General features: G+C 36.0%; 1 protein-coding gene across 3 annotated transcripts; it reads right to left on the reverse strand.

Annotated features, from left to right (window-relative positions):
- Positions 1 to 2640: 2640 nt before the first annotated feature.
- LOC5569754 (disks large homolog 5) lies at positions 2641 to 15561 on the reverse strand. 3 transcript variants are annotated; one of them, XM_021848396.1, is made up of 9 exons: positions 15418 to 15561; positions 14963 to 15006; positions 14804 to 14906; positions 4525 to 8330; positions 3809 to 4028; positions 3520 to 3752; positions 3231 to 3451; positions 2889 to 3108; positions 2641 to 2828 (listed from the first exon to the last, which is right to left on the reverse strand). In XM_021848396.1, the coding sequence occupies exons 2-9, from the start codon at positions 14994 to 14996 to the stop codon at positions 2722 to 2724; spliced, it is 4944 nt and encodes a 1647-aa protein (XP_021704088.1). In that variant the 5' UTR covers positions 14997 to 15006; positions 15418 to 15561; the 3' UTR covers positions 2641 to 2721. The 3 variants fall into 3 exon arrangements, with proteins under 3 accessions (XP_021704088.1, XP_021704089.1, XP_021704090.1); XM_021848397.1 differs by having other exon boundaries at positions 15491 to 15552; XM_021848398.1 differs by lacking the exons at positions 4525 to 8330; positions 14963 to 15006; positions 15418 to 15561.
- Between the last annotated feature and the right edge of the window lie 10640 nt (positions 15562 to 26201).

The following is a 26201-nucleotide window of genomic DNA, read 5'->3' on the forward strand; positions in this document are numbered from 1 at the left end:
AGAAGCAGGCTCTGTCCCAGTGGGGACGTAACGCCAGGAAGAAGAAGAAGAGCCACATCTTGAACTGAACTGGATTCCTTTTGTGATCCTTAACACTATATGTACAGATATCCATTTTTGCCACTTTTTTCCGATCGATCGTCAAACGTTCGTGGTAACGATTTAAAACACGAGACACCGTAGAATGTACCATTCCCAGCTTTCTGCCGATGGCACGATGAGATAGATCCGGATTTTCGAGGAACGTGCGCAAAATTTCTTTGCGCCGCTGCAATTCTTCTGACTCCATCTTCACAACGATTGCACATCTGCTAGTGAAACTTACACAGTGAAAACAAATACACATTGAACAAATTAAACCCAAAATTTTAATAGAAAATACCCAACGGGTAAAACGTTACAGCCACTTTAAAGTGGTACAATTTGATTCCGTACACCCTTTACGAAGCCGGATGCGAATCCAAGCACACAAGGTAGCGTCCATTTATTACGTAACGCTAAATTTGGAAATTTTCGACCCCTCCCCCGTCCGTAACGCTTTTTGTATGAACAATTTCAAATGTTTGTATGAACCGTAACGCTTGAGCCTACACCCCCCCTCGCCCTAGAGTGTAACGTAATTTGTGGACGGCGTCCAAGGGACATCCAGTACAAACCATAATGAAGCGAAGGTTGCTGGTGGCCTAAAATGGACGCTGAAGTACCAAAATCGTGCGATAGTTGCGAAGGATGTCAGTTGATACAAATAGCCGACCATCCAGAAGCAATGCAACAAAAAGCGTACAAACATGATAAAAGGGCCACAGATACTGAAACGACATTAGAATAACGCTGTATAGGAAACATGCATTCATATTGGCAAATAATCACTCCACTATGATGTATCAGTGGGTGATTAAGTTATGAAATATTAGATTCTGAAATCTAAGGTCGCGTGTTCGACTGGGTGGCAACTTTTTTCTATTTTCCCCTAAATGTTGTGGCCTTATATTGCTGACCACGGAAAGTCTGAAAAAGTCGTGCGAAATTCGTATATGGTCTCCGCTTTGGTATGTATATGTGTGTGCAGCCTTTGGCTGAAGACGGTGTAAATTGTCTTTTTTTATATAGCCTTTCCATGCATTTTATACGAGTAAATTGATTCATATAGAATGATTTTTTTTCCTTACTTTTATTTGTTAGGCACTCCGTGCACTTGGCCACTACTATTCCGAGTATCATCACATACAGAATCTATTTATATCCCTAGTTCTTATTGCTATTTCTCTCATACCGAGCAGGTAGAGGAGAGTTCTGCCGTTGGTCCAATCCATATCCATATCGAAGTCCATTGGTGTGCGGTGGTTCATTTTCCCATGTGTGAGGCAACAGCCTACAAAGAGGGTCAGTGTGTCTCAGTCACCATCCGATACTGACGAAGGATGGATGTGTTCCCCAATACACAGTCCTTCGTGCGGCGTCTTCTGGTGGCTGGACGGAGTTTTTGTGTGAGGGGATTGGGAATCGAACCCATGACCTTCCACTTACGAAGCGAAAGCGTAACCTCGAGGCTACGGGACCCCCTTATATATAGAATGATGTATAGCAAAAATTATACCAACCAAAATGTTGACTGGGCAACAAACTAGCTAATGAACTAACTTGCTAATACTGGAGCACTCGTAATTCTGTCGTATAGAGCTGACTAGATTGGACGACATCACAGTCACCACTTGCGATTTGTTTCGCTTGTCTTGTATAAAAATTTAATGCTTTTGTATTTTGGATTGTTGTTTGTTGTTGATTGTTGGATTGAGGATCCTGGCCATCCAGCAGACGAATACCGGCAATAAATTGGTACCAACGCCATTTTACGATAATCAAGTTACCTCGATAAACCTCCCAGATGAGCTACTGAGAACCTTAAAATCAATCCTTACCATGTCTTTCCAAAATTGTTACCATTAACCTCGAGTTGCCACGAGTAACCTGGTACTAACATTGGTACTGCCAAAGTGAATCTATTGTAAATAATACTAAATATGAATTTCAACTCCGTAAAGTGTTAAACGTGATTTATTTTCACTACTCCTTTTTTGAACAGTTCGTTGATTAAATAACCGAACTATTTAAAAAAGAAGTAGTGAAAATTTGAGAAAACAATATTTTATTCAGAGCAGGTAAGAGCCTCTAGGAGTGAAGTTCCTTTTGAACCTCCAAAGGGCATAAAACCTCCTCTTCTTTCCAAAATAAATTCAATTTCCCATATATTTTGTTTCAGTCAATTTAAACACGCATCAGGTTTGGCATACCATAGGTTGTAAGGTGACAGCTAGTAATACACGCTTCTTTAAAATCACAGAATATATATATTTTTCCATAATTTGGACTTGTGTAACATAACCATCAGTTAAATATAAAGTTTATTGTCACTTAGAACTTCTTTTTTATTTGGAATTGAAAACTAATTTTCAAAAATTCATCATCATCATTATTTTTGAAACCTTAAAAGGAGTTTTACAGTTCAAAACAGTTGTTTTATCGATAAATATGTGTGATCCAGTTTCAACAACTGAACAGAAAACATCGAACATGTTTGATTTTGAACAAAAAAAACTGCACATTGATATTCGAAAATCGATGATAGATGCCTCTTTCATGAACGAAATTTTCTAAATCATTACACTTCCTCAACTCATGTAGATCTTAGACATAGTAGATTTTGTCAACACGCTTTTTACTCTACGCCATTGTTGTAACTGGTACCCATAGTAGTTTTTTCTGTTCGCTGTCAACAGCTGATTTTATTTGTGTACACATATGTGCTATGTTAACTCCCGATATTACAACTGAAAGTGGAAAAATATATGAGTGTATTTCGAACAATTATTTTATTTATATTTTGTTACCTGAGATATACTGTCGATAATCTGATTCTAGTTTTAGCGCATGTTCATACATTTCCTTTGCAGCTTTCGCAGAAATTTTATCGGTAGAATGACGTGAATCCTTTATTTCTTTGATCTGTTTCGATGATTTGAAGCGTAACAATAAAACTATTGGATATATCTGATTTCGCTGTAGACGCTCAACCGCCGAGATACAAACATCCAGGATATAATGGTGTTGCTGAAAGTAAAATAACACATATTTCTTATTTTGCTCTTTTAAAAGGATGATTCAAGATAATAAAGCGTATTTTTCATGCCGTAAAAATAAATCTAAAAAGAGCTTAACTTTTAATTACATACCTTGTTCTCAAGAATTGACTGAATTGTAGTGTATTCAAATATACTTCCTCTTCTACGATAGTCGGCAATTGCATTATTCTGTACTCCGCTTTCCATATCCTCCTTTGTACACCGCATTTGACGTTGTTGAGAACGATGGAAATGTTCAGGAAAATCTATACATAATTTTTCAATCACACATTCGGATAGCGGCCCGACAATCAATATTGGGCGATATTTATCTAAAAAGTGAAATGGATCATTGAATTACCAAAGAAGACCTGCTTAAGATTGAAGTTGTGTAACTTACATTCAAGACGTTCAACTCGCTGATAGCTTGTAAATCCATCTTCACCGACATTTCCTGTTTCTAAATATAGGCTTAGATGAGTGTTACTAAAACTAGCTAATTCTTTTGAATCTCTTGATGAGCTTCTTTGCGGTTTTATTCGTTTGAAGAAAGAACGTCTTGCCGAAGTGGAGCCTCGTCTTGTTGTTTCCACATCTTGAATATCACCAAACAATCGTAATTCTTCCTCAACTCTAAAATAAACAAGGATTAAAAAATATTTCTTTTTTTTATGAATTGAGGTACTTGCTTTAGCTTATTCGGAATAATTCCACATTGAAGTTTATGTCCATATTCATCCAATTTCCAAGCACGCCATCGCCCAGGAACACCACCAAACATTGTGTTATCAACATACAAAACTTCGTCTTTATTGAATGGCAATTCCGATTCTCCAAGATCACAATTTCGATCAAACCCAACACGAATGTATAGTGCATCGCCAGGTTTATCTTTAATTTGATTGAATTCTGGAAAGGAAATTATAAAATGTTATTTTTCGAATTCTAATACCCAAAACTTTACAACTTAATTAGAACCACTAGACAAACAAAAAGCAGTGAAGGATAACGTTCTATTTATTAAGGATTCGTGTTATCCCAAACTTGCACTCATAAACTGAGTAACAGAGTAGACATACTGAAATTGTATATGACACTTATGCTATCAATTAAATTATGCCCTGAAAATGTATGGATTCTGAAAGCTCAAATGGGAGCATCTTTAGAAATGAAGCTGATATGTCAAATTGTAGTGCTGAATTCATGTTAGAAAAATCAATCCGTATCAAAATTTAACAAGCACTGTTCATTTTTTTTAATTGCGTTACACCATTTTTTAAGAAATTTAACAACCTTTTTCAATTCTTTATTGAGGTGAACTTTGGCATTTTGAAATATTTTTCACCCAATAACAAATAACCTCGAAGTAATAAAATAAAATAAGCTGTTTGAATTGCAAACTTACTTTGTATGTTGTAGAACACAAGAACTGCTACATTTTCTGCCGGTTTGGCTATTTCTAATGCAGCGTGTTCTGCTGTAGATCTTCGTAAATCAGTTCCATTAAACTCCAAAATCTGATCCCCTACTCGTAGTCCAGCATTATCAGCTATCGAATCTTTTTGTACTCCGTGCACAAAAATACCATTTGCGTTTCCTCCAACTAGGCTTATGCCAAGATTTGAGCTTTTTCTAGTTTCAATAAATATCAATCGTGGTTGTTCTTTATAATGACTACTTTGAGATGAACTGGACATTTGAGATGGATGATCTTCATTAGAAGATAATGTTTTTGGGGCAATTGTTGATACAGGATTAACCGTTGTTGTATTGACTGAAGACATCATAGCTCTTCCTATTGTACGTGGCGAATTTTGTGGTGTTGGTGAACTTGAATGAACAATGTTGTCTTCACTGGTGGTAAGATTACTATAGATTTCTGGATTGTACTGTACTAACATTGTTATCGAGTTTCCACATTGCCTCAGTACATTAGCAGCTAAATCATATGTAGCTTTTCTTAAATTGATTCCACATACTTCCAATAAACGATCGCCAATTTGAAGTCCCACTTTACTAGCAAGGCTGTTTTCTCCAACATTTGAGACAAATACTCCTCCTCCGTTACCACGGCTACAAATTTTGATACCGAGAGACATTTCACTTTTATCAATGTGTACACGTCGGACTTCTCCAATGTTTGGTTTGCCTCGGGCATTGTAGTCTTGTAATGAAGTACGTTTACTTGAAGTTGATATACGACCAGGCTCAATTACTTGTACATGAAATGTTGGGATGGGTGATGCACGTCCTGAGCTACAGTAATCAATTGATCCATTACTAATTTTAATTCCACTTCCTCTGCTGGTGACGCTTTGATTTGAAGGGATTCGGTATCCCTGATGCACTTTATTCCGCGGGAAGGTTCCCCCTTCATAACTATGGCCCAGCAAACCAGAAGGAACCTCTTCCTTCGAAGATTGGATTTGACTATATCGATTGAATGGGTAATCAATAGACGACCCTTGAGAATGATGAGATGTTTGTGGTAAAATTGTATACTCTGTAGATGGTATAACATTACTTGCTGGGCGCATTGTACTTCCCCCTTGAGGAGAACATGCACTCTGATGATACGGAGTTATTGTAGAATATACCGATGAATTGAAAGCATTTGGAAAGCTCATCCCACTAACCCCTATTGCTGAATTAGCCTTATTCGTTGAAGACGCATTGCTCGTATTACTGATAGATTGTCTTCTAGAGTGGGAATGAGGCATCGTATGGGTATGTAGTGCCATTGTGAGAGAAACATTTTCTATATCAATGCTGTCGGTATCACTAGAATACTTGGATGAATGCTTTGAAATCTTAGTAGACAGATAGCAGTCTAGAGGGTCCTTCTGAGAGATGTTATTACTGAATGTGTAGCTCGTTGGGTTTTTTGAGGGCAGTGTTGTTGAGTCAATAGAATTGTTACTTTTTCTTGGCATATAATCTGTGGTATTCAAATGTTGTGTATGTTGGTGTTGTAATTGCTGTTTATTTAATGATGATAGATTCAGACTGTGTCTATTGATATTTGAAATATGGGCATTATTGTGTAAGTCATATGTGAATGTTCTTGAATGTGGAAATTTGCCAGATTTTGATGCGTTGAAGTCATATCCATATTTCGATGTTTGTACTATTCTACTAGTATCGAAATTGCTACTTGGGTTTGAATTCCGTTTTTTAACGCCACTTGTTGGATTATTTGATGCAGATTGTGGTGTTATAAGTCCACATTCATCAGTAGGTAAGCTAACATTGTAATAATTAGAACTATCTAATTTATCCACCGGGATACTTAACTTAGGACGCTCTCTTTTCGGTCGATGTAAAACCGTTCCTACGTGGTTATCGTTTGAATGAACTGTCATTGTTACTCGTGGCCAAGTTCCGCGAGGTACGTCTTGAGAATCCTTAGATTTTTTCTTTGTTTTCTTGTCACGATTTTTTGAATACATCGGAAGGTTGGACTCTTGGTCATCACTGTCTAAAACAGAATCTAGAGCGGCAATTGCATCATTTTCTTGACAGTCTTTATGAGTACTTATGTTCATTTTATCTTTCAATTTTTGAAGCATTCCTGTTAACTTAGACGCTGATTTGGAAGACGTAGGTGTACTGGCTATAATAGAACTTGGAGTACTGGCTGTAGTTAGAATACTGAACGGCATTGCTGATGGTAGAAAATGGTTATTTTCCAAATCCAAGCTTACTTGGTTAAAAGCTTCCCTATGCGCGCTTCCAATATTGTCCATTATGTTTTCTGTTTGAGTGGAACTGGTGGAACAATGTAAAAGTTTGTTTCTCGCTTCAAAATATCTTATATCACTAGGACACCCTACCAGATCTTTAACAACAATCAAACTCAAGCAGTTGTGTGTCATATCATTGATGATTGCGTTGATTTCATTAACAGTCTTAATTCCACTAGTGGGTTTTCCGTTTATTGATATTATGCGATCTCCTGTACTCAGTCGGCCATCACAATCTACAAGTGAATTTGGTTCGATTTTAGATACGAATATTCCGGTTTCCAAGTGAAGTCCATGATTTTTATTTCCATTTAAATAATTGACCTGTACGGGAAGAAGTCGCTTGATTGGTCGTTTAATCATGATGATGCATGATGGAAGACTACATCTGATTGCTTTAAATATTTTTCGTTTTGGGAACTTAGTGCAGTCTAGACCATCAATTTGATATATAATGTCGTTTGGTAACAATCTTCCGAAAAAGACAGAGTTATGCTCAACAGATAGAACCGATGGACCCACTACACGACCCTTCACATTATTGTCATTATATTCGTCGATATTCTCTCTAAGAATTAGACCCCAGTTGGAAGAATTGTTCTCCAGTAACGATGAATCAATTTCAATAACTTTCGTATCATATTGCAGCAGTGTATCTAAGTCATACACTGAGTCTAAACTGGATGTGTTATATAGTGAGTTGCTTCCTGAATCATCCATTGAATTGAATAACTTTCCAGGATTTGTGTTATTGTTGGCCAAATTATCTTTCATCAAGTTGTGTGAATCTAGTCGCTCGGTAAGTTGTTCTATTTCTTTACAAGCCTCATCCTTATCTCTTATAGCAGCCAACAACTTTGAGGTTGCGGTGTCACGTTCTTTGCGAATTTCATCACATAAGTTTCGAACACTATCTCTTTCTTGAACAATTTTTTCTCTTTCTGATATCGCCCAATCTCTACGCCCTTTAGCAATTTCAGTTTCCTGCACTGATCTAGCTATTTCAGCTTTTGCTTTATCCAACGCTTTTTTTAACCTTTCAATTTCTCTGCTTGCGGATTCCAAGTTTTCAGATACAATTTCAAACTTATCTTTGCTTTCAGCGCGATCTCTATTCCAACCACCATCGTTTGTGTGAAAATTTCCTTTTTTCAGCAGTTCTATTTTTTCTTGAAGGGCAGCGCAGTTCTTTAATGAATCGTCACGACAACGCACTGCTGCTTGCAGTTTACGCTCAAGGCATTGAATATCTTTGAAAACTGATTCTCTTTCAGAATAAACGGTTTGTATTTCTTTCTTCAACTCCTCGCAATGTGTACAATCAGGGGGGTCATTAGAATACTCATCAAAGCGCAATCGTAGGTTATCATACTTTTGTTTTAGCATGTTATAATCATGACAAGTGTTGAAAAAGTCTCCTTTGTTGGTTTCCAATTCTTTTTTAGTGAGTTGATAGTCTTTTTCCAATCTGAAAAATATAAATTAATATTAATGTTTTGTAATAGAATATTTATATTTATATCATATGGTGGTATATGGTAGAGTAAAAATTAAATATCACACAACGGACTTCCATCAATTGACTTAAGGTATAATGATAGGCCTTGCAACGCCCTTGAACATTCTTTTTTCACGGAAAAAAAAACCATTGCCGGATTCATGAACAAAAAGTCATGAATTCATAAAATTTTATGTTTCATGATATCATGACTAAAATTCATGAAATCGTGAGTATTATGCAAGAATTTGTATGCTCAGGGCGTTACACAAATCTAACTGTCACTTTCTTCATCTTAGTCAACGCGTCTCATGGCGATCGGTGATTTTTTCTAGTGAAATTGTAAAAAAAAGTTTTGTTTTTGAAGACACTGCTCTTCGGAATGTTGCCATCGTATCGATGACATTCTTGGCGAGATTTCCGTAAGTTCCCACATTGTGTCACGACACAATCAATCTGCCGGAGCTGTTAGATGTTCCAAAATATACTTACAAGCCTTCATCCCAATTTTGCAGAACCGGGCAATGTTTGACTTTGAGCGAAGATTTCGCTTCACAAACTCGTCGGCGATTTAAACAGTTCGGATTTGATGCTTTCCCTATGTCCTATAGCAGAGCAGCTCACAAAAAGCCTTCGGCAGCAGGATTTTCCAGTTCACTTTCCACAGCCACAGTGTTGTTAAGTAGTGTTCCATTACTCATGCAATCCACCAGCATTTTGTGAGCCCAGGAACCATTTGTCAAATCAATTGATGTTCGAAACAATATTTTTCGTAGAAACCTAACCACTGAATGTTCGCGTTCCTGCTAAAGATTTGGCACCCGTTAGGTTGACAATTGTGGAATGTGTTCGCGGTTTATTACGAACTACCGGCACAAAAGTCGCAACAATTTTAATTTTCATTTTTTGTTTACCAATAGCAAATATAAACTGGGATCTAAATTGACGTATAATGTTCCGTTTTCATGAAATAAGTTCATGATTCAGGGATCCTGCTTCATGATTTCATGACTCAACTTTCCACTTTTCAGCACCAAAATCGGAATCATAAATGACAGCCATCTAAATACATGAATAGTGCTTATGTTGTCATGAACTTTGTTCATGATATCAGATCCTGCTTCATGATTTCATGACCGAAATTGCCACTTTTCGTATCAAAAATAGGAATCATAAATGACAGATGACTAAATCCATGAATAGTGCTTATGTTTCCATGAATTTTATTCATGGTTCCAGCATACATGCTTCATGATTTGAGGATTCCAGCTGACATTCTTCTTCGCTTTAAATTGAAAACGTAACGTACAGCCGGCGTTACGGTAAAATGCTTCATGATTTCATGACTTTTAGTCATGGTGTATTTTCATAACATGAAAACACACTTTCCTCCCAAAATCATGACTCATTCTCCTTATTTAGAGTGCCGCATTTTTACCCGTGTTTTTATATAGTTTTCAGTGAGGATTTCAACTGAATCGGTCAAGTTCATTCGTCCCAATGACATTAAAAATTGAATAAGCTTTTCTTTATTCTGCGGTTAAGAGAAGATCCTCCATTATTACCAAGTGGTGATAGTTTTTAATTTGGCCATTAGTATCGAATGAGTAGCTCATTGTTTTTTGAACTCAAAAAAAAGAACTACACACTCAATTACCAATGACGTTTAGGGCGAGATCATAAGTTGTGCAAGATTTACATCATTTGTTTTGAATTGAGCTCTATTTGGAATTGCACTGCGTACAACGATGAAAGAAATTCGATTTGGGGGCAAACTAAGGTATCTTATACATTTGGAATTGAGAGAGCATTGTTGACAGCCCCAAACTTCTTACCAGAAGGCTGACACTATATTGCTCTAGCATAAATTAATTCTTCTATAGGATCATGAAAAATCCGTGTTATTTCTATGATCATTCTTCTGTCAACAAGTAGCATGAGTAATCATTTATTCGTCATCATATATGATGAGTACCAGCTTGAAAAATCAAGTAGATTGACTATTCGTATAACTATTTTGATATAAAACACAGACAACCAAAATGTACACGTATAACGGAATCATTTTTCGCGTTATGTGATGCTCATAAGTGCAGTATAAGCTGTCGTCAAAAGGCCTTTTACGTACATAAGGGGAGGCAATATATGTGGTAGAAGACGGGGTAAGCAATTTAATAATAATTGTTTTTGAAGCCTTGACCATGATAAAAAAATATTGTATTTGTGAAAATTTATTTATTTTATGAGAATAAAGAAAAAATATGAAAATGTGATTCCCCATAACGATTATTTTGACGGGGTAAAACTGCCAATCTACGGGGTAAATGCAACCATCAGAATTTTTGTGCATAATATTGCGAAAAAATACATAAATTCACTGTGATTCTAACTAAGATTTAAAAAGCAACAAATATCACACAGCAGACTTCTGTCATCATTATTTATTAATGAGGTTCCACGAATTCTACATTGTTTAACCTGAATGTTGAATCGTTTTCTCGGTAAATTGATTCCTAAATCTATTACCCTATTACACAGCGCAACAAAAATGACATTTTTGCGTGTCTCAAGGATCAAATTATATGTCTCTAGTAGATTTGGGGTTGCTGAATCTGATGCCGTTCTCGGAAATTTCCCAGCACGTCACAATTTTTAGCTACAGGTCGCCAAAGTTGTATAAAACATTGGTTTTATTGATGTTTACCTAAAATTTGAAGTATATTGTATCAAACTTTTTTGTGATCTTATCCACTAAGCATGCAAAAAAGGACTTAAACTTTCGTTTTAGATATATTTTGGTCGAAATTTTACAATTAAATTTAGATTAAACCTATCTTTTTCAACATGCTTGCAGTCTCCATACAAAATTCTTAGCTTCTCTTATATGGCAAAATACAATACTTTTCTAAACCATCAAAAAATAAGTTTTCCACATCACAAATATTATAAACTTTGATGATAAGTATTGTTATACACATAAAGTTTGAATTCTGTGGCAAATTAAGTAAATAAATTGCCGTACAAGCTGGCAAACTTGCATGCAAGTTGTCTGAAATAGTCAATTTTTTGCATTTTCAACAACCAATATCTCAAAAACTAGACGTGCTATGATATTTCTGTAATGGATTCAGCAACCATTTATTAAGTAAATAGAGGTATTTTGATGCTGGAGACAAAAACGTGTTCCGCAGTGTTATTTATCACTTATTACCACCTTGCGACAACCATATTATGGAAAAACATATAGATTTGAATCGCATTTTTAACAAAACTGACTTCATTTCACTTGAATAACGATGTACAACGTAAATATAGCTTTTGATTTTGTTTAGACCTTTTTTGGAATAAATTAGGGGTGGCGGTTTTACCCCATCAACAGTGATCGGTTTTACGCCGCTTGCGCAATTTTCATAACTAGAGCCTTATTTCAAAGCTAAATATTTACAATTCATAATTCACTTCACTGAAGCCTATTTCTTGTTTTTGATATTTGTTATGGAAAATTTGATGTAAATATCACTCGAAATGACAAACATCTTATGTTTAAGTAAAGGGCTTGGTGAATTTTCAAGAAAATCGCCATTTTCATGCTGAACTGGAGATGGTTCGCCTTACCCCGGCGGACGCTCTTACATCGTCTTCTCATACATGTTTTATGAAAATTGGTTTACAATGCGACTGTATCGATTTTATTGCCGAGCTAATATGTAATCCTTTGCGACTTAACTTAAGATTATAAAATTAAATTGACAGCTGCTTCGCATTGAATAGCTTCTCTTTGTACGGGTATAAGAAACAAAACAAAATGCACTGATTAACTTGAAAAATAGCCTCGTAGCTCGTTACAAATAAACAACTAATAATATACTCAACTTTATGTGTCACTTTTGATTGTCTGGAAAACTGTATTGTGCCACAAAATAGGTGTTTCGTTGGCCATTTTATTAGGAGAGCATGCAGGATCGGTATACATATCTTGTACGTATTGTTAAAAATTGATCTTTTTATGAGAAAAGCAAGAAATTGAAAATATTGGCCATGCATAGAGATGTGAAAGTTGCTAAACTATCCCCACTTGACCTTAAACACAGGGCATTTTATTACCAACAAGAAAATCTCAAGCAAGAAGGTATGTTTAGTAATAAATATTCTAGCATGCTCCGTCAATACCAACATTGACCAGAAGTGTTTGTGTGTATTCAACTTTAATTTCCAAGCCTTTTAAGGTTTCATTTACTGTTTTACCGAGATTTTTATCCCTAAATACCCTCTCGATCCCTAAACACTTTATCCTCTCGACACCAACGACTTTTCTTATATTCTGAAGGAAGGCGGTACTATTAATTTAACGATATTAGTGAATATTTCAGGGATAGGATTGGCGTGAGTAGCGCGTGTTCTATCCACTATACATTTGGGTCCTATAATATCTGTGCAAATTTTTAAAGTTCACTGTCTACATGTAACTTACTTTTGCAAAAAAAAATCATCAGGACCTCTAAGACCCTCAGAACTCCACAAAGAAAAATATCACCTAAGACTGAGAAATGATCAGATAAATCTCATAATAGAACATTAAAGTGCCTAAATATACGAGTGACGTCATATTCCAGTTTTGACAGGTCTTTTGCTCGTTAATTTTGTTGCTTCAAGAACTATGTTTAATTAGTACACGGGTAAAAATGCGGCACTCTAAATAAGGAGAATGAGTCATGATTTTGGGAGGAAAGTGTGTTTTCATATTATGAAAATACACCATGACTAAAAGTCATGAAATCATGAAGCATTTTACCGTAACGCCGGCTGTACGTTACGTTTTCAATTTAAAGCGAAGAAGAATGTCAGCTGGAATCCTCAAATCATGAAGCATGTATGCTGGAACAAATTACCAGGAACTCAGAAGTGGTTATTTGAGACTGATATTTTGCACAACTCATATCGCATACTACACTCTTAAAAATAATGAAAATTACTCTGGACGTAATTCTGGTTATGACTGAATGACACATGATGTAAGTGATGGAACGACACAAAAACGTGTCCTTGAAGATGTATTGAACAAAAAATGTAATTTTACATGTTAAAGGACACGAAAATGATGGAACTGTGATCGACGTTTCCCGAATCAGACACTAATGTATTTGAAATTGGACACAAACTCACGTCATTCGGCTCGCTTCTTTTATGTGCATCCCAAAAGACGTAAATCACATTATTTTTTGGTACTGTGTAGGTGAATAGTCAGAAAATAATTCTGATAGAAATTTCATTGCTATTACATTACGAGGCTGATTTATAATCACATGGGTAATTATAACTGCAGTTATAATTACCCATGATACAAAACAACTTGGTATTTTTTTTTGGAATTTTCTAGAACAATCTCACAGATTTCAGTAAATTGATCGAAAGTTTTTGTCATTTGTTGGCCCTCCATGGTATTAACTCAAATTTGTCATTTCGAATGTGACTGTTATGCAGTTGTGGGCAGTTCGGTATTCAAATGAATATTACCAATCCATTTGAAAACCGGAATTTTTGACACACGGACGTCTTTTTATTTTTTTTATTTTTCAAATTCATGTGTTGGAGCAATGTGCGCTGTGAAGCACGCCAAATCTGCTGTCCAGCGTACTGTACCCGACGTAAGCTTCAACGAAGAGAATTAGAAAAAAATCTATTTTGCGCGAACTTATAAATGAATCTGGCTTTAAACTGGAGTCACGATATTTGCATTGCAAGCGCACTCAGCAATAATTGATATTGCGCATTTCTTTTACCACTGGACTATCGCAGAAGTTTTTACAAGTGCGGAAACGCAGATAGCAGTTCGTGATTGCTTCAAATCGAGTTAGTGTCTTCAGCGGGCTTATTCGTCGCAACCCAAGGAATATGTGCTCTGAAGGCATCAACATGATTCTATGCATTCCCGCGCTTTTGTTCGCCTTTTCGCACTTATGAAGACTCACTCCACAGTCCAGAAGTGAAAGAAATTCTCAATACATTTGATAAACATTTATCATTGTTATAGCGCTGGTCTCAACTATATGTTAGACACATATCCTATCCCCTAAAAATTATCAGTGGGTGTAAACGAGATTTCCAGAAAACTTGAGTTAATTTGGCCCATTTCCGCTTTAATTCAACTTTAATAATTGTTATTCCATTCATTGATTCAGAATATGTAGAGTTCTGGTCAAACTAATGGTAATATTTTGCACATTTCATTCGCCACTGGACTATCGAAAAAGTTTTTCCAAATGCGGAAACACCAATAAGTGCGTGATGATATGAAATCAAGACGGCGTCTTTAGTGAAAATGCTCTGACACATCATCATGATTCGATGCAATCCCGCACATTTTTGAACTTATGAACTTCGAACGCACTTTATAGTCCAGTATTGAAAAAAATACACAATATAACGAAAAATGTCAAACATACCTTTCTTTATCATTGGAGACACTTTTCAGTTTTGATACCACTTCTCGATACTTTTCCTTCAAATACTCGATTTGAATCATGTGTTCATAATCAGCTGCAGTTCCTACAATACACAATACAACATAAGTTTCATCAACAAATGAAGAACTAATGACATACCTCCTTCATCACTATTATTTTCACTAGATGCCATATTGATTTACCTGTAAATATAAAATAATGTCACAGATGATGTGACGTTTTTACTTAAGAATTGTCTATCATTTTTATCACTACAAACAATACATTCTTCAACACAACAAACGATGCATTTATTTCTGGATAATGACGTAGCCATAAAAAGCAAAAAAAAAACTAAACATGGCTCCAATGGTTAAATGCACATCTTCAAATCAAATATTATAAGGCAGAGAGTATGTTGTTTTTTTAATTAGTTGATTTTTCCTGCGAATTAAACATACATCATGACATATTTGTCAAATCAATGAAAAACTATGAAATTCAAAAATCAATCGTAATTGTTCTCCTTCAATAATGCCAGATCAATCAACAGATTAGCTTAATAAAACGAATGTTTTTGAAGATAAACATACCATGCAATGAATTATACTTACTCAATATGATGTTTCACGCATGAAAAATAATGCATATATTACCGAAAATAGTAGAAAAATAAATTAAACTTTCCTCTTCAGATAATGTTGCAGATGAGGTATGAAATTGTACACATTTATATTTCACGTTTGACAATGAACACTACTTGCTACCAAACCGTGATGAATAGGCCTTTTCACGAGACGTTTCAAATCAGCTGATCTCGAAGCACTTTGACAGTTCTTTTAGGAAAATGACAGTCCCGTGTATGCACCGGTCCTCCACCGATGTAAACAAATGCATATTTGGACCTGTCACACGAAAAGGCTCATAAGCGACAGAAGTTACACGACTGTAAAAAGTTAATAAAAATGCAAATAAAAACTATAGCTTCCCCAGTTGTCAAAGCTCCCGTTGCATCGTGTACTGAGTACACGCATCATGAAAAAAGTTCGTTTCTTTGTTATACACAACATGATCGTGGTGTTGCGGCTGAGGGAATGACTGTTCTTGAGTTAATATGCTGTATAAATGATCGCACCCAATCGCAATTGTTTTGTGCGACTGCTCTTGAGTTATTAGGATGTACAAACAATCGCAACTAATTGCAATAGTTTTGAGCGTTGTAAAAAAAATAGTGCTCACTCAAAACTCCTAAACTTTAAACGATAGTAAGAACTATAAGTATTATGTCTTGTCTCGCGTCGCGTTTCGTGAATGTTGTGTTATTCTTACGTTAACACAAATCACACAAATTGATAATATAGACGTGTTTGTGAAACTCAGAGGAATACAATATGCACTCAGTCTCAAACACCCAAAATCTAAGTATAAATTTTTCAAATTGGTCAATATTTCCCTATGCATTTTTTGAGTCAAGCGTCTGCAAGCCAAATTTGGGTTTTTCGAGTTAATCTAAATTGAGGTAGTTTTGACCCACTACGATGACTTCGGAAGCTAACACCAAGTTTTTTTTTTGCACTGAGTTGTTTTTTCGCTGTTTTTACACTGAAAGCTATATGCCAATTATGCAAAACTTAGATTATCCCACGGAAGAGCCGAATTGAGTGAAAAGAAATCAAAGTTAGGTTGACTTATGGGTTCTTGTAGCATATGTTTCAATCACTCTCCCCAATGAGAATATATACTAAGGTGTGGAAGAAGAAGCAAAAGCTATGTATTAGTAAAGAGAAAAAACGTAAACAAAAATAACTACGTCACTAATTTACATGGCTTCTTATGGGAGCTCGCTCGCTTGTAGTAGTGAAACATTTTGCACCGTACACGGATGTCACGCACACTAAATGTCTTCTTCCTCACATCGGTATATATTCTCATTACACTCTCCCTGATATTTTCTGATCGTGTAGTCCGACAACCTTTATAGAGCTTAGTGACATTTGAACACACGAACACTCGTATACGCTCATCATACACAGTGTGTTTTTGTTTTCCTCACCGAAATTTGCAGTGCTTTCCAGACTTATCAAAATACTTATGGAAATACTACCCAATTAGATTGTTCAGCAATGAAAAATTTCCAAGTTTTTGTAGCTTAATCGAAAGAACACATTTTTTTTAAGTATAACACAATTTTATTGCTCTTCGATATTTTGATTTTGGTATTTTATAATACCGTTTTGTCTCAAATTCCGAACAGACTCATATTCCGAACACTCGTCTTTTGTATGGCGATTTGATTGAAATGTTTCGCTGAAATATGTCATCAAATTACAAGGAAATGGCAGTCAATTGCAATTCAATTTAAACGTCTTCCAAACTATTTTATACCTCGGGAGTAGTGATGATTCTCTAGTTCGAAACCAGTAGAACTAGCTCAGATAAATTCATTTGCAAAATTATTCATTTGAATATGATTTATTCGTGCTGTTCGGAACTTGAATCAAGGTGTTCGGAATATGAGACAGAATGAACACGGTGCTCGGCATTTGAATCAAAATGTTGTTCCATACTTTTAAGTAAAAACAATACAAAACAAGTTCAAATTAACAATTTTATCGACTCACCCGACAGCTTACAGTTAGACTTCGCGAAGAAATAATAATATTCACAAATATCAGCTAATTTATTTCCACCAGATGCATTTGAAGTCACTGTTGTCCTTAAGTGTTCGGAATATGAGTCAAAACGGTAATTAAAGAAGATTTCAATCTGTAGATTCAATGATACTTCAATTAACATAATGACAGCTCGACCCGAAGTAAAATTTGACGAGGGGTGATTCGAAGGTGATTTTTATACTAATTTCAAATGCGTTTTAAAAATAGTTCCAGGACACGGAAAATTTTGAAACTTTGGGTTTCAGTTCAATTTTTAATGTAGAATCAGGATATGTAATAAACGTGATACCCCTAAACAAGCCATTTTGATATTTTTATATCCAGATTCTTGGTGTTGTTTTAGACAAAGTGTATATTATTTTCCTCGGAGTTCCACAACTACATATACACTAGATCATCCACACCATTGAACGTGTTAACCACTATATAAAGTTTGTTTTTGTTTTCCTCAACAAAACTTGCACACGCTTTCCAGACTCATCAAATTGCATATGGAAATATTAACCAATTTACAATGTATCATTAATAATTCAGATTCTTGATGTTTTTCGAGACAGAGTGCATATTATTTCCTCTGAGTGTCATAACTACATCTACACTAGATCACCTACACCATTGAGTGTGATAACCATTATGAGTTGCGTCGGATCAATAGCTACCCTGCGCGCGTAACAGACAAACAGACGTTACACTGATGAAATTTATACCAACCACCCATTTGACCTTCATTTCAAATTCGCTATGTTACAAATCTCATAACCAGAGTTGCGCAGTTTCATTTTCTTTCGTGTTTGACGTTTCACACTGCCGTCATCTGACGTTTCACTTCACCGTCTTATTGCACGAAACACTTTTTCATAGAACATGCTCACCAGATGATGATTATGAAAACTTTACGACCCAGTGCGCATCGTACCTTCGTGCTGTGCGTACACGAATTCTCTCTGCTCTTGGAAGTTTTCTTAAAAACTACCTAAAGCAATAAAACAGTACTTTTCAGTGCTAAAATTAAAAACGGTACTTTTCAGTGCTACTTAAACAGTACTTTTCAGTACTATTTTTTATACTATTGATCCCTTTACGATCCTTGTTTGGACCCGTGCCTTCGATTTTTCGTTGGACCCGTTGGCGAAAGCTAGCGGTGGTAATCCTTCTTGGAGACCGTCTAGGGAAAAAACCTCTCGAAGGTCACGTCTTTCTCGTTTATTAACTAAACATGGTATCAACAACTAACAAACGGAAGGGTGAATCTCTGAATTCACTACTTCCTTCCAAAAAAGTGGGTTTTAAAACTGTCACTACACGTGGCAAGAATGGAAGAAAGGACGCTTCCCCGGAATGCGAAGTTTCTTCCAAGGGTGAAATGAATAATTGTATTGAAATGAGCAATCAGTTCGATGCTCTAGACAAATTTTCCGAACACCAAATCGAAGCAGCCTCTAGCCCAGGCTCTTTGATTCAAGTGAGGAAGCAAAGAGTGCCGCCTATCGTGGTCAGTTGTTCCGAATTTGGGGGATTTAGGCAGGAGATCTTGAACTCCATTAGGGGAATCAAGGTTTCCTTCCAAATCGCAAAGAAAGGAGACTGTCGCGTTTTGCCGGAAACTCTTAAAGATCGCGAACTTCTTCTCAGATATCTTGAAGAGAAGAAGCACAAATTTTTTACTTATGACGACAAAACTGAACGTTTGTTCAAAGTCGTCTTGAAAGGTCTCTCAAGTGACTATAAGTCACCTGAAGAGATCAAAAATGGAATAAATGATTTACTTGGATTTTCCCCAGTCCAAGTAATCATTATGAAAAAGAGAACCCAATCTGGCATTGTTCGGAAAGGGCTTTCTCAAGAATATTATTTAGTTCACTTTAACAAAAAAGAACTAAATAATATTAAAGCTTTAGAAAAAGCTAAACTTATGTTCGATGTCCGTGTGACGTGGGAACATTTCCAGAAACCTGGAGGAAATTACCAGAACCCCACTCAGTGCCGTCGGTGCCAAAAGTGGGGTCATGGTACGAAAAATTGTCGCATGGATGCTAAATGCATGATTTGCGGAGGTTCTTCTCACGCTAAGGACGACTGTCCTGTGAAAGAAGATACCAGAAAATTTCAATGCGCCAATTGCAAGGGCCCTCACAAAGCTAACTTTTGGGAATGCATTTCACGCAAAAGAGTCGTTGAGGCTCGTGCCAAGCAGATGAAGGATAATATCCGTTACGATAACGGTCGTTTCCGGAATTTGCCTGGTAGAGTATCGAACAATGCTCATTTTTCAGTTAACGATCGCTTGATTAGGAATCATACCCACCAGGAAGATCATAATCATGCTCATTCACAAACAAATTTTAATCCGTCGGGTAGCCGTTCGAATCTTTCAATTTCGAATGTATCTACCCACGGTAAATCCTTTGCCGATATCGTAGCAGGTAATTTGAACTCTTCCCCTGTTCGTTCCATGAGTACCCATTCTACTTGTTTCAAATCAAATGGAAAAAACCCTACCGCCACAGGTAACTCCTACCCCGCTTCTTCGTCTACCGAAAATTCCAATGGGAAATCATCAGATGATATGTCTGCCTCTGATTTTAATTTTCTAACTGAACAATTGAATCTAATGATTGATGCAATGTTCAAAGCCACCACTATGACTGAAGCAGTCCAAGTAGGTGTAAAATTTACAAATATAATTGTTATTGGATTACGTTTTTCTAATGGATCCAAATAATAATTTAAATATTTTAAATTGGAATGCTCGTTCTCTGAATGGTAAAGAGGACGAGCTGTTTAATTTTCTTACAGCTAATAACGTGCATATAGCATTTTTTTTTTTTTTCTATCTTTATTAACGAGATTTTTAGCCCTGGGCTAGTTCATCTCGGGACCAACGGCTTTACTTCCCTTCCGAAGGAAGTCGTCACTGAAATTTTTAGTGACTATCTCGGGGATGGGATTCGATCCCAGGTCCTCGGCGTGAGAGGCGTGTGTTCTAACCACTACACCAGGTCCGTCCCCCGTGCATATAGCAGTTATTACCGAAACTTATTTAAAACCTGGATCCAAATTTAAAAAAGATCCTAACTTTTTTGTTTATCGTAATGATCGACTTGATGGGGCATGTGGGGGAGTTGCAATCATCATTCATAGGCGTATAAAACATCAACTGTTTTCGTCATTTGAAACTAAAGTTTTTGAAACTTTAGGTGTTTCTGTTGAAACACAGTTTGGTAAATATACTTTCATAGCTGCCTATTTGCCTTTTCAATGCTCTGGACAGCAAGTTAATTGGCTTCAAACTGACTTGCGAAAATTAACTCGCAATAAGTCAAAATTTTTTGTCATTGGTGACTTTAATGCCAAACATCGGTCATGGAATAATTCTCAAAGTAATTCCAACGGCAGAATTTTATTTGATGAGTGCTCTTCAGGATATTTCTCAATTCAATACCCTGATAGCCCTACATGTTTTTCCTCTTCTAGAAATCCATCTACGATTGACTTGGTCTTAACCGACTCTAGTCATCTTTGTAGCCAATTAGTTACTCATGCTGATTTTGATTCTGATCATGTCCCTGTTACATTTCAAATATCGCATGAAGCGATTCTCAATCCTATCAGCTCCACTTTCAATTATTTACGAGCCGACTGGAATATATATATGAAACGTATGTTGACTCTAATCTTGATGTTAACATTTCTTTAGAAACTAAAATTGATATTGACAATGCTCTTGAAACTTTAACAAATTCCATTGTTGAAGCCAGAAACATTGCAATTCCAAAATGTGAAGTAAAATTTGAATCCGTGATTATAGACGATGATCTTAAACTCTTGATCCGTCTTAAAAACGTGAGGAGAAGGCAATTTCAACGCACTCGTGATCCTGCTATGAAAATTATATGGCAGGATTTGCAGAAAGAAATCAAGAAACGTTTTGCAGATTTAAGAAACAAAAATTTTGAAAATAAAATTTCTCAATTGGACCCCGGCTCTAAGCCCTTTTGGAAATTATCTAAAATCTTGAAAAAACCTCAGAAGCCTATACCGGCATTGAAAGAGGAAAACAAACTATTACTAACTAATTGCGAAAAAGCTCAAAAACTTGCTATGCAGTTTGAAAGTGCGCACAATTTTAATTTAGGACTTACTAGTCCAATTGAAAATGAAGTTACTCAGGAGTTCGAAAATATTCTCAATCAAGAGAACGTTTTCGAAAATGCCTGGGAGACTGATTTGGAAGAAGTGAGAACTATTATTAAAAAATTCAAAAATATGAAAGCTCCTGGCGATGATGGAATTTTCTACATCCTCATCAAGAAACTTCCAGAAAGTAGCTTATCATTTTTAGTTGATATATTTAACAAATGTTTTCAATTAACATATTTTCCTGACAAATGGAAAAATGCTAAGGTTGTTCCAATTTTAAAACCAGACAAAAATCCTGCAGAAGCTTCTAGCTATCGTCCAATCAGTTTGCTTTCCTCCATCAGTAAACTTTTTGAAAAGGTTATTTTGAACAGAATGATGGCCCACATCAACGAGAATTCAATTTTTGCCAATGAACAGTTCGGATTCCGCCATGGACATTCGACCACTCATCAACTTTTACGTGTAACAAATTTGATCCGTTCCAACAAATCTGAAGGCTACTCTACTGGTCTTGCTCTTCTAGACATAGAAAAAGCATTCGACAGTGTTTGGCATGAAGGTTTGATTGTAAAATTGAAAAATTTTAATTTTCCAACATACATTGTTAGAATAATTCAAAGTTATCTGTCAAATCGTACACTTCAGGTTAATTATCAGAACTCCAGATCTGAAAGACTTCCTGTAAGAGCTGGTGTTCCCCAAGGCAGCATTTTGGGACCAATATTATACAATATTTTCACATCTGACTTACCTGAGTTACCTCAGGGATGTCAAAAATCTTTGTTTGCGGATGACACAGGCCTCTCCGCCAAAGGACGAAGCCTGCGTGTCATCTGTAGTCGATTGCAAAAAAGTTTGGATATTTTTTCTTCATACTTGCAAAAATGGAAGATTTCTCCTAATGCTTCCAAAACTCAACTAATAATATTCCCACATAAACCAAAAGCTCTTTATTTGAAACCTTCAAGTAGACATGTTGTCACGATGAGAGGGGTTCCAATAAATTGGTCAGATGAAGTTAAGTATCTAGGACTCATGCTAGATAAGAATTTAACTTTCAAAAATCACATTGAGGGCATTCAAGCCAAATGTAGCAAATATGTAAAATGTCTCTATCCCCTTATTAATAGAAAATCAAAACTTTGTCTTAAGAACAAGCTTTTGATATTCAAACAAATTTTCAGGCCAGCCATGTTGTATGCTGTACCAATATGGACTAGCTGTTGTAATACCAGGAAGAAAGCTCTGCAGAGAATTCAAAATAAAATTTTGAAAATGATTCTGAGGCTTCCTCCCTGGTATAGTACCAATGAGTTACATAGGATATCCAATGTTGAAACATTGGAACAAATGTCAAATAAAATAATCAATAATTTCAGGCAAAAATCGTTACAATCTTCTATTGCCACGATTAATGCGTTATATGTTTAGGTTAAGTTAGGTTAAGTATATTAAAAACATTTTTTTTTCTCTTATAAGCAGGTGAAATCAACTCACCTGTAAAAAATCTGAACTGCTACGGCAAGTGAAATGTAATATGTTGTTAACAAAATGTTAATAAAATCTTAGATTTGTTTTACCAAATTAGGATGATAGTGTTGTCTAATAACACAGAACACCTAGATATAAGAAATAATGAATGTAATGTTTGGAATGATACTAATAAAAAAAAAAAAAAAAAAAAAAAAAAAAAAAAAAAAAAAAAAAAAAAAAAAAAAAAAAAAAAAACTTTACGACGGATTTTAATGAAATTTGTTCTAAGTTTGACGTCTGTTTGTCTGTGGTATAACTTTTAGAACAACTGAACCGAAGCCATTAATATTCCAGATCATTAGAATTTGAACCCATTCTCAGATCTAGTTACAGGACATCATTGCCGTAAAATGGAATTAAATAACAAAAATCCTTTGCACCTATTGTGGAGGATCCCATAAGAAAACAATGGATTGCGCCACTAAAGGAACCATTTTTAAACATACCTCCACACTCCACTAAAGGAACAGTGTTCCTATTATTGGTGCAAGGCTTTTTGTAAGGAAATTTCAAATGATGTTTACATGAGATTAAAAGTATTATTTATCAAACTTGACTCAAATTTGGGCCGTGCAGCTTTTTTTCTGCGAGAAAAAGATATCATGAACTGCTTTAATTGTTGATTATAGTACTGATGATAAGGTAAGAACCGGCATTGCAGAAATCGTTCTCAAACGATTTGTAAGCACGATCAAAGCAAACGAAGAAAAACATCGCATATGTATCGGTCCTTGATCGGCCATGTAACAAGCTTGATAAATAGCAGCAGTGAAGGAGCGCCTCAAAGAGGAAGTAATGATAAAACACATTTTTCTCTAAGTATTACCATTTTTCTTGCTTATTTACCGTTTGGCGTAGGTATTTTGTTTACTAGCATGATAAACGATTCTCGGACATCCTATAGTGCCCCCACGTTTGGAGCTTGTCTATATGGGTTTTATCATGCACTGTTATACCCCGACATAATCTGAGCTGTAGCAGTAGACGATATACACAGAGTCTATATACACAGAGTTGCGCGAAGAGACTTCTTTAAATGCTTGTTCTTCCTCGTCTTCGAAAATAGCCCCTATCTGTTTTGCTGGGCTGCTCGATAGGTAGACCGTTTGACAGTTCGATAGGTAGATTTGGTTTCACTCTTCGCGCAACTCTTCATTCATAGATTCTGGATATACAGACTCTCACGATGAGTTGAGGTGGTTCATGATAACTACCGAGAGGGATAAGTGAGCGTAACTCTCAATTTTCTTAGAATTCTACTCCTCGCCAAGAACGATTAGTTCATTTTCACTGATTCAATTTTATCGGCTTTAAACTCTAAACTCTAAACGCGGCGACACAAAGAGTAGAAAACGAGGAAGCTAACTTCTCGTTGCTGGTGATACTATAAATTACAGTCAGGTATCCTATAAGACGCTGCCACCCACTTTCCTCCCACGGCAATTTCTCAACAGTTGTTTATGGGATGAAGCTGATTTTTCGTATAAAACTAAGGCATAGTATGAGCTTATTACCTACCAATTTTTATTTGAATTGATAGAGCAGTAACTGAGAAACTGAGGTGGGCGTAAAGTGGGTGGCAGCGTCTAATACGAGACCTGACTGTAGCTGCTGCAGATCTCGCGAGAACACGCGTCGTTTTCTCATAAAAATCGGTTTGAGCCATCAGTTGATTACCATAGTGACCGATAAATTCACTTCCTGCTATGCAGTGGTGTTAAATGAAAATGGCTTGCAAAATTAGAGTGCAGGAAGCTAATTTCTCGTTGCTGGTATAATAAAAATTAGCTGTTGTAGATCTCGTGTCGTATCTCCATTAGCGTTGAGCGAGTTCGACCAGAACATCGATGTTACTGAATCGATTCAAATTCGATACGTAGAATCGATTCACCGATTTAATCGAATCATTAAAATCGATGTTTCTGAATCGATTCGATTTTCAAGCTCATATGAAAAATTAACAAAATATGCTCTTCAAATAAGAACAAATGAATTGGCATACGATTTTTAAAATTCCTTGAATTGAATAACGTTTGAAATTGAAAATAATGTATCAAACACTTCAAGGCAGATGCAAAACTAGGCTTATGGGTCATCACCACGTTAAAAAATCTTATCAATTTCTACCTTACGAATTGAAACAAAAATCGAATAAAGAAAATCGATTCACTCGATTTTGAGTGCTCCAAACATCGATTCAAAAAATCGATTAATCGGAACGAGAAAATCGAGAATTTTCGGAACATCGATTCAAAATCGCCCATCGCTAATCTCCATTTCCTTCTTAATTGGAACCAAGGGATTGCTACGAGGATCTCTTTTTTTTTTTGTCTCTTATAAACTATTGCGAAGCTCACCCACACGAATGTGTAAATCAACAAAGAAGCTGGTACAAATGTGGGAAAATGAACCACGGCACACAAATTCAACGCATAACTTGCGTTTCGTTCTGAAAAAAAAATGATTCAAGCTTTTTTTTTGTCTATTATCTATGGGTAGATTATTCCAAGAAACAATTAGTTTTCTGTAGTTCATTACCATCTAACAGCCTCAGCTGATTTCATTCCACTCCATGCGTTTTGTACTGCTTTCTCTTATAGTGAAAGGTAAACATCCAAAAATATACGTGTGCGAGTGGAATTTGATACTGGAGTAGAAATTATGCTCCAGATAAGAAGGCACAGCTCAACCTGTCAAATCCCATAGTGAAAAAATAGGACGTCATACCTCTGATTGGAATGCGTTCAAATTTTGACATTGACGCAACTTTTATTTAAATCCACTATGGTAGAAATGTCCTACTAAATTATGAACATTTGTATATGAAAACACGTCTAAAATTTGAATAACATTTTCCCAGTGTCTACTTTTTCATATAGGACAGATATACTTTTATAAGCAGCTAATAGCCCTTTCAAAAAAAATCTTATAAGAATATAGGCCTTTTCATGAGACGTTCAAATCAGCTGATCCGGAAGCTCTTTATCAGTTCTTCTATGGAAATGACAGGCCCGTGTTAGCACCGGTCCTCCACCGATGTAAACAAA

Source organism: Aedes aegypti, chromosome 2, assembly GCF_002204515.2.
Source record: "Aedes aegypti strain LVP_AGWG chromosome 2, AaegL5.0 Primary Assembly, whole genome shotgun sequence".
NCBI lineage: Eukaryota > Metazoa > Arthropoda > Insecta > Diptera > Culicidae > Aedes > Aedes aegypti.

Bases quoted from the DNA above. Each gene is read 5' to 3' on its own strand.
- LOC5569754 (XM_021848396.1), bottom strand. From the start codon at position 14,996: ATGGCATCTAGTGAAAATAATAGTGATGAAGGAG. The intron at 8,331-14,803 runs GTATGTTTGACA...TATATTTTTCAG, and splicing joins GTCTCCAATGATAAAGAAAG to ATTGGAAAAAGACTATCAAC. The intron at 2,829-2,888 runs GTAACAAAATAT...TTCCACTTTCAG, and splicing joins TTATCGACAGTATATCTCAG to TTGTAATATCGGGAGTTAAC.